This window comes from Ctenopharyngodon idella, chromosome 5, assembly GCF_019924925.1.
Source record: "Ctenopharyngodon idella isolate HZGC_01 chromosome 5, HZGC01, whole genome shotgun sequence".
In the NCBI taxonomy this organism is placed as follows: Eukaryota; Metazoa; Chordata; class Actinopteri; order Cypriniformes; family Xenocyprididae; genus Ctenopharyngodon; species Ctenopharyngodon idella.
The window spans coordinates 25,536,616-25,546,906 of NC_067224.1; the positions used below are offsets into that span (position 1 = coordinate 25,536,616).

Below are 10,291 nucleotides of genomic sequence, written 5' to 3' on the forward strand. Positions count from 1 at the left end.
AAGTAGCCATGTTGGCACAGATCAGATTAACACACACATACAGACACATTTACAGATCACAGTTAACAGTTAATCCTGTTGATGATGCTGTGAGTTTGGCTCCTGCGTACTGGTGCCAGGATATCGGCATGCACACAAACACACATGCACTCTTATGCACGCACACAAACACACATTATTACTCATGGCCCATTAACTGTTATGTCGGCACCTCCCTGAATGTGACGTCAGAGCGACGTCAAAACAATATGTCAGCACATTCATGGCAGTACAGGCATTTAGGTTTTATTTTCCTCCATTCATTACAATAAAATGAAATTCTTAATATAACACATTTTACATGCAATGCGTGTATCTTATCTTTAAACATCGATGTAATGTACAACATTTGAGGACTCACAGCTCTGGGTGAAGGACAATGCCATGGACAGTGACATAACCCTTCATGGTGACATTGGCCGCCGTTCCGAAAGCTCCCAGCAGAGGGCGCGAGCACAATATCAGCATTTGTCTGATGCCTGGGTGTCATTTTTCAGTAAGAACAGCAGGTGGCAGTATTTAATAACACTTATTGAACAGTTTCACATTATAGAAAATTTACCACAAACTAAAAATCGAATGAAAAAATTAGTTGATTTAACTGAATTATAGCACCATATATAGAACTGAGGACATAAGCTAATAAAGTTTCTTTTTTTCTTCTTCAAATATTTCATTATGATTACAAGGAAAGTGAAAGCATTTAGCAGCAGGACTGAGGGAGATAAACAACATTTGATTGGCTGTTTAGTAGGAAGTGGTAACGTTTATAAATGTCATTGCACAGTTTACACATGACAGTATGACTTTGGTTCCTCTTCTTCTAAACATACCATGTTGATGGAAGTTTACAATGGAAGAGCAGAGGTCGGTGAGGGGAGGATTGTGGATGAGTAAAAAGAAAAGAGGATAAGAGAGCTCTGCTACATTAGACTTGTTTGTGGTTTTCTGTGGGATTTGCAGTTGTCACAATTTGTCAGTCTGTTAGGTTTGGAAAGGATGAATTAACATTAATGAATTGTGTAAACATTCATGTAAATTTAAGGAATGTTTCGAGTTCAACAAGCTCTATCGACAGAATTTGTGTCAGAATGTTGATTATAAGAGAAAAATATTTAAGAATTGTCCCTCAGGTTTGTTACCTTTTTTAAATAAAAAGGCAAAAAAATGCAGTTACAGTAATAAATATATGGCCAATTTAGTATTTACAATGGAAGTAAAAGGTCTAAAAACAGAAATGTGAGACTTGTTTGTTAAAGCACTATATGAATTATTCATTAAAAAATATTTATCATTCACTATTATCTGTAACATTGCCAAACTCATCCTTTCGAGGTGGGACTATTTTTATAGGTGGCTATATGAATGTCTGGTTATGCATTACAAACATAATTCCTGTGGGTGGAGTTTGCTCCATGTCAACACAGGCCAACACAGATAGTTATGTCACATTCCTTGTGTGTAGATAGCACATATAAAGATTGGAAGTACACTACTGTTCAAAAGTTAAGGGTCAGTATTTTGAAACTGAAAGAAATTAACACTTTTATTCAGCAAGGATGCATTAAATTGATCAAAAGTGACAGTAGAGACATTTATAATTTGCCAAAGGATTTCTATTTCAAATAAATGCTGTTCTTTTGAACTTTCTATTCATCAAAGAATCCTGACAAAAATTGTATCAGTTTCTACAAAAACATTAAGAAGCACAAAAGTTTTTAGAATTGGTAATAATAATAAATGTTTCTTGAGCACCAAATCAGCACATTAGAATGATAAAGAAAAGCTATTTTATTTTTGAACAGTAGTGTAACTTTACGTTGACAAGGTCACAATTAATGCTAACATCTACATTAATAAAGGGTTAGTTCACCCCAAAATGAAAATAATGTCATTTATTACTCACCCTCATGTTGTTCCACACCCGTAAGACCTTCGTTCATCTTTGGAACACAAATTAAGATATTTTTGATGAAATCCGCAAGGTATACGACTCGTCCACAGACAGCAATGTAATCATTATACTGTCATTATACTTATGAAGGTGACGCAGTAAGCACAGTGAAGGCTTCGGTGTTTACGTCCGAATGCCAGCTCAGTATTGGCCAAAGCTGTACACCTGATGCTGACGCAGGAGCTGGCCAATAATGAGTCGGCGTTCTGACGTAGATCCTTGAAGCGCTGGATGTAAACAACGAATGATAATGAAACAGAAGAGAAGATATTGTTGAATAAAGTCATTATTTTTGTTTTGTTTTTGCGCACAAAAAGTATTCTTGTCGCGTGGTTGAACCACTGTAGTCACGTTGACGGTTTTAAAGATGTCTTTAGTACCTTTCTGGACCTTGAAAGTGTTGATTATACTGCTGTCTATGTCTATGAGTCATATACCTCTCGGATTTCATCAAAAATATCTTAATTTGTGTTCCGAAGATGAACGAAGATCTTACGGGTTTGTAACAACATGAGGGTGAGTAATTAATGACAGAATTATCATTTTTGGGTGAACTAACCCTTTAAAATCTTTTGGCTATACTTTTGAAACCCTGTGTATGTAAATGTGCATTGCCTTGCCTTGTGTACTTCATTGAAATTATTTACTGAAATTGGTCCAAAAAACTGGCATGAGTCATTTCTCTGGTAATCAACATGCCACAAATGCTGTGGGTACTGAATGCAGAACATTCCTTTAACAACACAGATAACTTAAAATATTTGTGTGTTGGTCAAAAGACAGGAGCCCAACAGAGGAAAATTTATGAGGGCAGGAGTTGTATGTGTTTATGAGGGTGGCTACTCAGCTTCTGAAATTCTCAGCACAGGTGAGCTGAAGTGGGAGGTGGCTGGAGCTGAGCAAGTGCTCAAGTATCGCACAACATTATTGGATGAAGAATCCGGCTCTTCTTCTTGACTGGCTGTCTGTTCTTTTGCTACAGTCAGGCTGGTGGGCACCAGTGCCGGCATGACGTCAGTGCCCAGCAATGACGATCCACAGCACGCCATGTTTTGCATATGCTGACAAAACACCTCCAGCATTTGGACCTCCAGATAGCCATTCAACATGGAGTTGGTGAGCCTTCTCTCCCAGCCTGGGCTCTGAGCACTCTCCATGACAAGATACCCCTCGTCCTGCTGGGTTACAGCCTCTGCTTGTTGACTTGGCTCCAAAGAAGGCTCCAGAGAACTTAAGTCCTGAGATTGAAGCAGTGGCCCATCATCCGATGGGTTAAGCAGGTCTGGGTTATGAGGACTCCAGTGCCCCAGCCGGTCACCTGCAAGCCGAAGGTCTGGATAGTCCTTGTAGAAGCTGGGACAGCACCAGGAGCAATATAGCGTCATGCCCAAGTGATCTTCCCCGCTACAGCTGAGAATGGGCATAGCGTTGCTTGGTGCAGAGGCCCGGCACTGCCTTGGCTTTTCCAGGCCTTCGGGCCTGCCAGCTGACATAAAGACAGAATGTTTTAGGCACTGCTATAACCAGCCTCATCTTAACATAGCACAAGAAAACAGCCACAAAAACAGTGAGGAAATAAGAAGAGTTAACAGCTCGCTTGATACACTCAACGAGTTTAAATGTTTTCATACAAATACTGCTTTTGTGCAATTCACTTGGGCCCTCATATAAATGAGGAAGTACTTGGAAAATTTTTCTTATTTCATTTTATTTTGGGGGGGTTTTCTACAGCGAACTTTAAATAGACTATTAATGTAGCTGTGAGCGACTCAACTGAACTAGAACCCAAAATGGACTTTTTTTTTTTACATTTATTTGTTTTATTCTATTGCTCAATATTATCACTTAAAGTTTGCATGAAAATGAAATTACAATAATCTTTTCTTTTCTATTGCAATGTATACATGAGTGACAGCTTGTTGAATAAGAAAAAATGTAGGGTAGGACTTAATTTTACCTATCTCAAATTGATTGGATAGTTAGCATTTGTGAGTGATAGGTTGCTGGAAGGTGTCTTGACAAGAGGGAGGGAAAGTTAATGTTAATTTATTTTAAAGTTAATTTTGGATAAATAGTTTATAATTAACACTACAATATTTAATAAAAATAAAAATGGACCCTTTTCACATTTCTAAGGTTCTCAGAAATGGAAGTCATTATAGTTGGGTAAACTTCTATAGTAGTGAATGGGAGACGACAGCCAATATAATTTTTGTATTTGCATTTGCTCTAAAAGCAAAAGAAAAAAAATGTGATAATGTTTCCACTTCTTTCCAAAAGAGGGAAAAAAATGTAGAGAGATTGATTACAGCAGTCAGAAGAGAGAATGATGTTAAATTTGCTGTCACTACCTCAGCCGTTTTATTAGAAACACCCTCGCAGCAGCGTTAATTTGTTTTTTGTCATTTACTGCCAAGGAAATATAACACAAAATATAGTGTTATAAACATGTATTAATTTGTTTTTAAATGAAAATATTAAAAACTTCACTAGATTTGTTGATAACCGTGGATACGTGTCATCACAATCTCTGAAAAGGGTCCATTGTACAGTCCATTGTACAGCTGACCCTCATGTTAAAAACCTGCATTTCTTTTGAACATATCAGCGTTCTTTCCCCCCCTATACTATCCATTTAACTACATACATACATCTGCATTAAAAAGGTTTTGTAATACTCTGCTCAAATTTAACACCTGCATTTAAGTAGCTTTCTGTTTGTGGGTTACAATTCTCAGCAGCATCACACTTCCTTCCTGAATTTTATTTTTACATTTATTGACTGTTCCCAGGACCCGGGCCACATTCATAGTCTATAAGTGATATTGCTTTATTGTTCATCTCCCAAGCCATCAGTCAGATTATGACATTATGTTATTTTTAACACAACCTCATCCTAATAACCCAGAACTCTGTGGTCTCTCACCTCTCACAGTTCGTGGTGTCAGAGGTGATCTGGCAGTGGCATTTGTCGTGAAGGGTTTGGGACAGGTCGTGGGGTTAGATGAGACTGTGTGAGAGCGTCCATCATGATTTGTGTTGTCTTCTGTGCAGTTTAGAATGTGAAGGAAAGCTTCTCCAAGCATGATAGCCACCTACGCACACAAACACAGCTCAAGCTCCAGTGATTATACATTTAATATTTACTCAAGAAGAAACTTGAATCAACTACATAAATAAAGTATTATCATACAAAAGAGGGCAAAATCACAAACACTGAAAAAGCATGAATGAAATCAAACTGAAATGAGGAATTAAACAGAATTGAATGATACAGTTATGGAAACTTTGCACACACATTTCACATACTGACTGCATTTCCTTCCTTAATAAAATCTTAAATTAATAAAGGCCTTTCATAATATAGAAGACTACTCCAACTTTATCACTGTAATCAGATCAAACAAATAACCCAAATAAACTGTTCAAAAACCTTTAGACAACTAGTTAAAAAACAAAAGCAGATAATTATATAGTCACAACAATTTTTTTTTATCTCTATAAAGAAACTTACCGAAAGTTTTAGAGTGGGATACCTTTTTGTATAGTTGCAGAAACAGAAATCTCAAGAGTTACAGTAATTTCCAGTAACGTCCAATGTATAATGTCACTTTCTGGTAACTTTTCTGATCACTTTCTGAGTTCTCTCATCTATCTATCTATCTATCTATCTATCTATCTATCTGTCTATCTATCTATCTATCTATCTATCTATCTACCCGTGGCTGAGATGTTTTCTCTGAGCTGGCGTCTCTGGTCTGGGTAACAGCAGAGGAAGTAAGCAGTTATAGATCACACACACACACACACACACACACACACACCTAAACACTTACACAGATTAGGCCTCTACTTGAATAAAGCAGAAGTGAGAAAAGTTTTGTGGCTCCTCTTCTCTATTACAGATTGCCACATGTGCGCACAGTGACATTATGTTTCATTATGTTTTCATAGAAAGGGCTCATAACTAAGATAAGCTGCTCATCTGCTTCAGTCAGCAATTAGTAAACTTCACAGATGCAGATATGCTGTGACGATATATACAGACATAGTTATAAAAGAGGGTCTGACTTTGTTCCAGGGATTAAACGTGAGCTATTACTTTTCACATCAGTGCTATATGGCAGAGCATTATTTGGTGCAGAATGCACTCACATCAAACTATATTTTTAACATGCTGGGAGGGAAATTTTACAGGAAGGTCCGCCGTTGGATTTACACCTCAGGATTTCGCGCGTAAAAGCACAGCGGAGGTAAGAATCTGCCTCTTCTGTGGAGGACCCAGACGCCCGCTGATTGGACAAGCGGAACATCAGTCACAGCATGGCCCCGCCCCCACCCTCCCATTCAACCACTGGCTCTAATGTAGCCCTGTGTTTACTACAGAATTAGTGCATAGCGGACGACAGTCTCCTGAACTGTGAACTACGAATCACAAAAGATAACCTGTTAGTTTTGCATAAAAGAAGAAAAATATCCCAAACTCAACATGCCCAAGAGAAAGGTATGTAGAAAAGCCGAGCGCGGCGCACGGCTACACTTTTGCCCTTACTAATCAGTCGTGAAATTAGGAAGCCCTCGAGACAATGTTTTTTTAATAAAAATCCAGGCGACTTCTTTAGAATCAGTGGGCAGATAAAAAATCGTTGTTAATTTTGCGATTTTTTCTAACGAATCGCGGTGTTTTTGTCGATCGTGGTGCGTTCAGTTGGAGGGTTTTAGTGGAGCAGAGCTGTGCTGAAGCTCGGCTTGATCTCATGCCCGTGGAACCGCAGCCATGCTGCCCTCTCTCTCTCTCTCCATCTCCAACACAGCTCGACGCGAAAACCGACGATTATAAGCGCAATCGTGCCTCAGGCTCTGTCGAATGGGGATTAAAAAATAGCTGGATAACTCTAATTTTCTGAATGGTGGTAATTTTGCGAAAAGACGGTCGCGTTTTTAAACAATTTTAACGCATTTTCTTTGTTCGCCATGGAAGAGGAGTGTCATGACGCCTGCTTGCCGCCAGGTGGCAGCGCTGAGGCGGGATAATCGCGCCCCTCCTCCTTATTCAAATGTGTGGAGCCCGTGAAGTGAAATGCCTCCTTGAAAAATAATAAATAAAAAATCGGCGCACCATTTTGCGCTGCCGTCCGGTGACAAATAAACATATACGCAAGTCCTCTGATAAAAGTCACTTGAACTTTAATAGAGCTAAACACACATGAATTTTGGCAACTCAGCATGTTGCTCACTTTTACAAACATGCAGAACATCAGATCCCAATGTTTCCACAAGTTGCCCTTTTGGTTTTCCCGCCATAAATGTTAATAAAATTATAGATCATGTTCTAATTTATGATATTTGTTTTGCTTTTTTGCAGGGAACTGATGGAGAAGTCAAGGAGGAGGTACGGAAATTCTAATAATATCTAAGGCAGTATTGGGTTGCATATTTAAGTAATCACGACCAGTAAATGCATTACTGTATATCTACATCTACATTTACATTTATTTATTTAGCAGGCACTTTTCGAATTACAATTATTAAATCAAATTACAAACCAAAATCACCAAGCAATTTGTCATAAGAGCCAATAATATTTGTAGTGCATTGTGCCAAGTTTAAAGTATAAGCTTGGTTGGTATACAAAGAGGTAAAATGAAGAGGGAAAAAAAAAAATATATATATATATATATATTTTTTTTTTAATAAATAAGAGTTATAGTAAGTACCTGTTCTCTCTTACCTGCCCTCAAATAATTAGATTTTTTTCCTTTCTCCCTTTTGTAGCCTCAGAGAAGGTCTGCTAGATTATCGGCGGTAAGTTGTTTTCTTTTTAAAAAGATTTTTAATGTTACCATTATATAATTATTTTATTTTTAAAAAGTACATGAGCTCAAATCTCTTCAGGAACTTTAAATATAGATTCGGAAATTATTAACACTGTTTCGCCAGACTTTTCCTTTAAGATTATCTGTAAAATTCAGGATAGGGCAGAACAACAGCCATACTGTGTTATTTTTTAACTATTTATATGTTCATCGTTTAGGTATGCATTTTTCTTATTAAACAGTATGTTTGTGAATGAATCATATATTTTCTTTTCCCTTCAGAAACCAACACCTCCAAAACCTGAACCCAAACCGAAAAAAACTCCCAAGGTACTTATAGTAATTACACTTTTAATAAACACGCCTTTGTGCTGATAGTCTGTGTCACTTGTTTCCATGATTTGGTTTGTCTCATATGTATTGCTCATATTTCTCACAATAGCCATTATTTTGCCTTGTCTCTTCCTCTCTCTGACAGAAAGAGAAGGAAGTGAACGATAAAAAGGAAGAGAAGAAAGCAAAAGCAAAGGCTGAGGAATCCAAGGAGGAGAATCAATCAGAAAATGGGGAGACTAAGACCAACGAGGTAAATATATACACACACCAGTCTACCTCAAATCATACATACACACACTTTATTACTATCACTATTAAACAACCTTTACTTGGCTAGTCCTTTGAAAAAAAAAAAAAAAACCCTTATAAATAAAATCTTGTCAGGACATAATATTTTTGTTTCTCTTGAATGGAAACTCAGTACACAGTAAAGAATGATTCTGATTGGTGCAAAGGCAGTACTGCTTGATTCTTATGGGTTTGTCCCTTTTATTTTACACAGGTTGAGAAAACTCCAGAAGAGGAGGCAGAGCCCGAGAAGGAGGACCCGAAGACAGAGTAGCACCACGCCTGTCCATCCGTCCGTCCATCCGTCCATTCTTTCCCTTTACCCCCTTTCCTTTCTTTTATCTTCCTCTCTTTTCCCAGTTTTCTCTCTCCCTCTCCAGCTCTCTCAACAACCTCCTCTCTGCCCATCACCACCAGAGGAATATTTTTATCAGCGAATTTGTAAATACTGGTTCAGGTTTTTAGCACAAAAAACAAAGCTGACTAAACAAGTCTTGTGTTCGGCCGCAGCTGTATCAGGTGTCTACAACACGAGAGGTGTGAAAAAAGGCGGCGTCTTTCTTTGGTTTTGTTGATTTTTCTGATTTTAATTTTTCTTTTCTTTTTTTTTTTTTTTTTAAGCGGATGGTCTGTAGCTTGGTTTTGGAGCGGGAGGTGGAAGGAGGCTCTCAGTCTGTATGTCCGTTAGTGCTTGTGATGTTTCTCTGGAGTCTGTGACATTTCTGTATGGGGTTTGTTTTATTTTTCTTTTAAATGTAATGGATTGTCTTTAAGAAAGAGGAACGAGTTCAACAAATGTAGAAGAAAAGAGAGAAAACAACTAAAGACTGCTTACATTCCAGGTTCAGCATTAGATGGTGACTCCTGGCTTTTTAAGAATCATACCACCTTTGCAATTTGTTGAAACCGGTAACTGGGCTTTGTTAGGAGGCCAAAAAAACCCTTCTGTTGTTATAGAGGACTTTTTTGAAATTACGGGATTCAAAGAAAAAAAAATTCAAGTGTTTTTTGGAGTTTTTTTAACACTGAAAAGTCATCTGTGAAAAAGTACTTAGTGTCCCCTATAATTCTCACTCAATAAAAATCCATCATTGGAGTTTTCCTCAAAATGTCTGTCATGGTCTTTTTCACTGATTTGGTTACTATGTATTGAATACTGCCTTATATACAACGTTTCTTTGCATATGCTTTTCTATAATCAGTTATCAAGTGTTTATAACAGTGGTTGGTGCAATAATATAACTGTAATAGCAGATTTCACCACTGGTTCACATTACATTTGAATCGTAACAAATGATCCTAATCACAACAGCTGAGACAAACACACCCTAAATGCAAATATGAATATTAGTTGAGCCATAACTACAAGACAAAATAGGTTTTTACTCTTTAAGTAGTTGTATACATTATGAAAAAAAACTGTGCTAATGGATGAGTATTTTCTCAAGCTGAGACGTTCTTTGTAATCATGTATACACTACAACTGTCATCCTGTACAAATATAAGAGGTTCCGAGAATGAATTTAAAATGTAATTGTTTGTAAATATTTTCCATAATTGAAACAGTAAAAAGGCCTGCAAATTTGCTGGAATGATAAGGGACTTTTAAGTTGTTGGAAGATGAATGAAAAGACCCCTATTTGTACTTTTTCCCCTTCACAATTATATTGGTGTGCATTGCTTTATTATTTATTTGCACTTATGAATGCCATTCTAAATCTAAATGTATATTCTGTTTATAATGTTCAATAAAAAGATTCTGAGATAAACTGGATAGTGAGCAAAAAGAATTCAGTGAAAACAACAGTCAACAAGTAAACACTTTGTGGCTTTAAAAAAAAAAATATTTTTTTAAATT

General features: G+C 37.2%; 2 protein-coding genes across 3 annotated transcripts; one reads left to right on the forward strand and one right to left on the reverse strand.

Moving 5' to 3' along the window:
* Positions 1 to 263: 263 nt before the first annotated feature.
* si:dkey-237j10.2 (uncharacterized protein LOC568721 homolog) lies at positions 264 to 5,764 on the reverse strand. 2 transcript variants are annotated; one of them, XM_051892993.1, is made up of 3 exons: positions 5,530 to 5,764; positions 4,920 to 5,088; positions 264 to 3,479 (listed from the first exon to the last, which is right to left on the reverse strand). In XM_051892993.1, exons 2-3 carry the CDS (start codon positions 5,077 to 5,079, stop codon positions 2,833 to 2,835), a joined length of 807 nt encoding a protein of 268 aa, XP_051748953.1. In that variant the 5' UTR covers positions 5,080 to 5,088; positions 5,530 to 5,764; the 3' UTR covers positions 264 to 2,832. The 2 variants fall into 2 exon arrangements, with proteins under 2 accessions (XP_051748953.1, XP_051748952.1); XM_051892992.1 differs by having other exon boundaries at positions 5,508 to 5,763.
* Positions 5,765 to 6,303: 539 nt separating this feature from the next.
* Positions 6,304 to 9,542, forward strand: hmgn7 (high mobility group nucleosomal binding domain 7). The gene is made up of 6 exons (XM_051892994.1): positions 6,304 to 6,497; positions 7,359 to 7,385; positions 7,769 to 7,798; positions 8,092 to 8,139; positions 8,288 to 8,395; positions 8,648 to 9,542. Exons 1-6 carry the CDS (start codon positions 6,483 to 6,485, stop codon positions 8,705 to 8,707), a joined length of 288 nt encoding a protein of 95 aa, XP_051748954.1. The 5' UTR covers positions 6,304 to 6,482; the 3' UTR covers positions 8,708 to 9,542.
* The last annotated feature ends 749 nt before the right edge of the window (positions 9,543 to 10,291 follow it).

Bases quoted from the DNA above. Each gene is read 5' to 3' on its own strand.
- si:dkey-237j10.2 (XM_051892993.1), bottom strand. From the start codon at position 5,079: ATGCTTGGAGAAGCTTTCCTTCACATTCTAAACTGCACAGAAGACAAC. The intron at 3,480-4,919 runs GTGAGAGACCAC...TCTTTATGTCAG, and splicing joins GACACCACGAACTGTGAGAG to CTGGCAGGCCCGAAGGCCTG.
- hmgn7 (XM_051892994.1), top strand. The intron at 7,799-8,091 runs GTAAGTTGTTTT...TTTTCCCTTCAG, and splicing joins GGTCTGCTAGATTATCGGCG to AAACCAACACCTCCAAAACC. The intron at 8,396-8,647 runs GTAAATATATAC...TATTTTACACAG, and splicing joins GGGAGACTAAGACCAACGAG to GTTGAGAAAACTCCAGAAGA.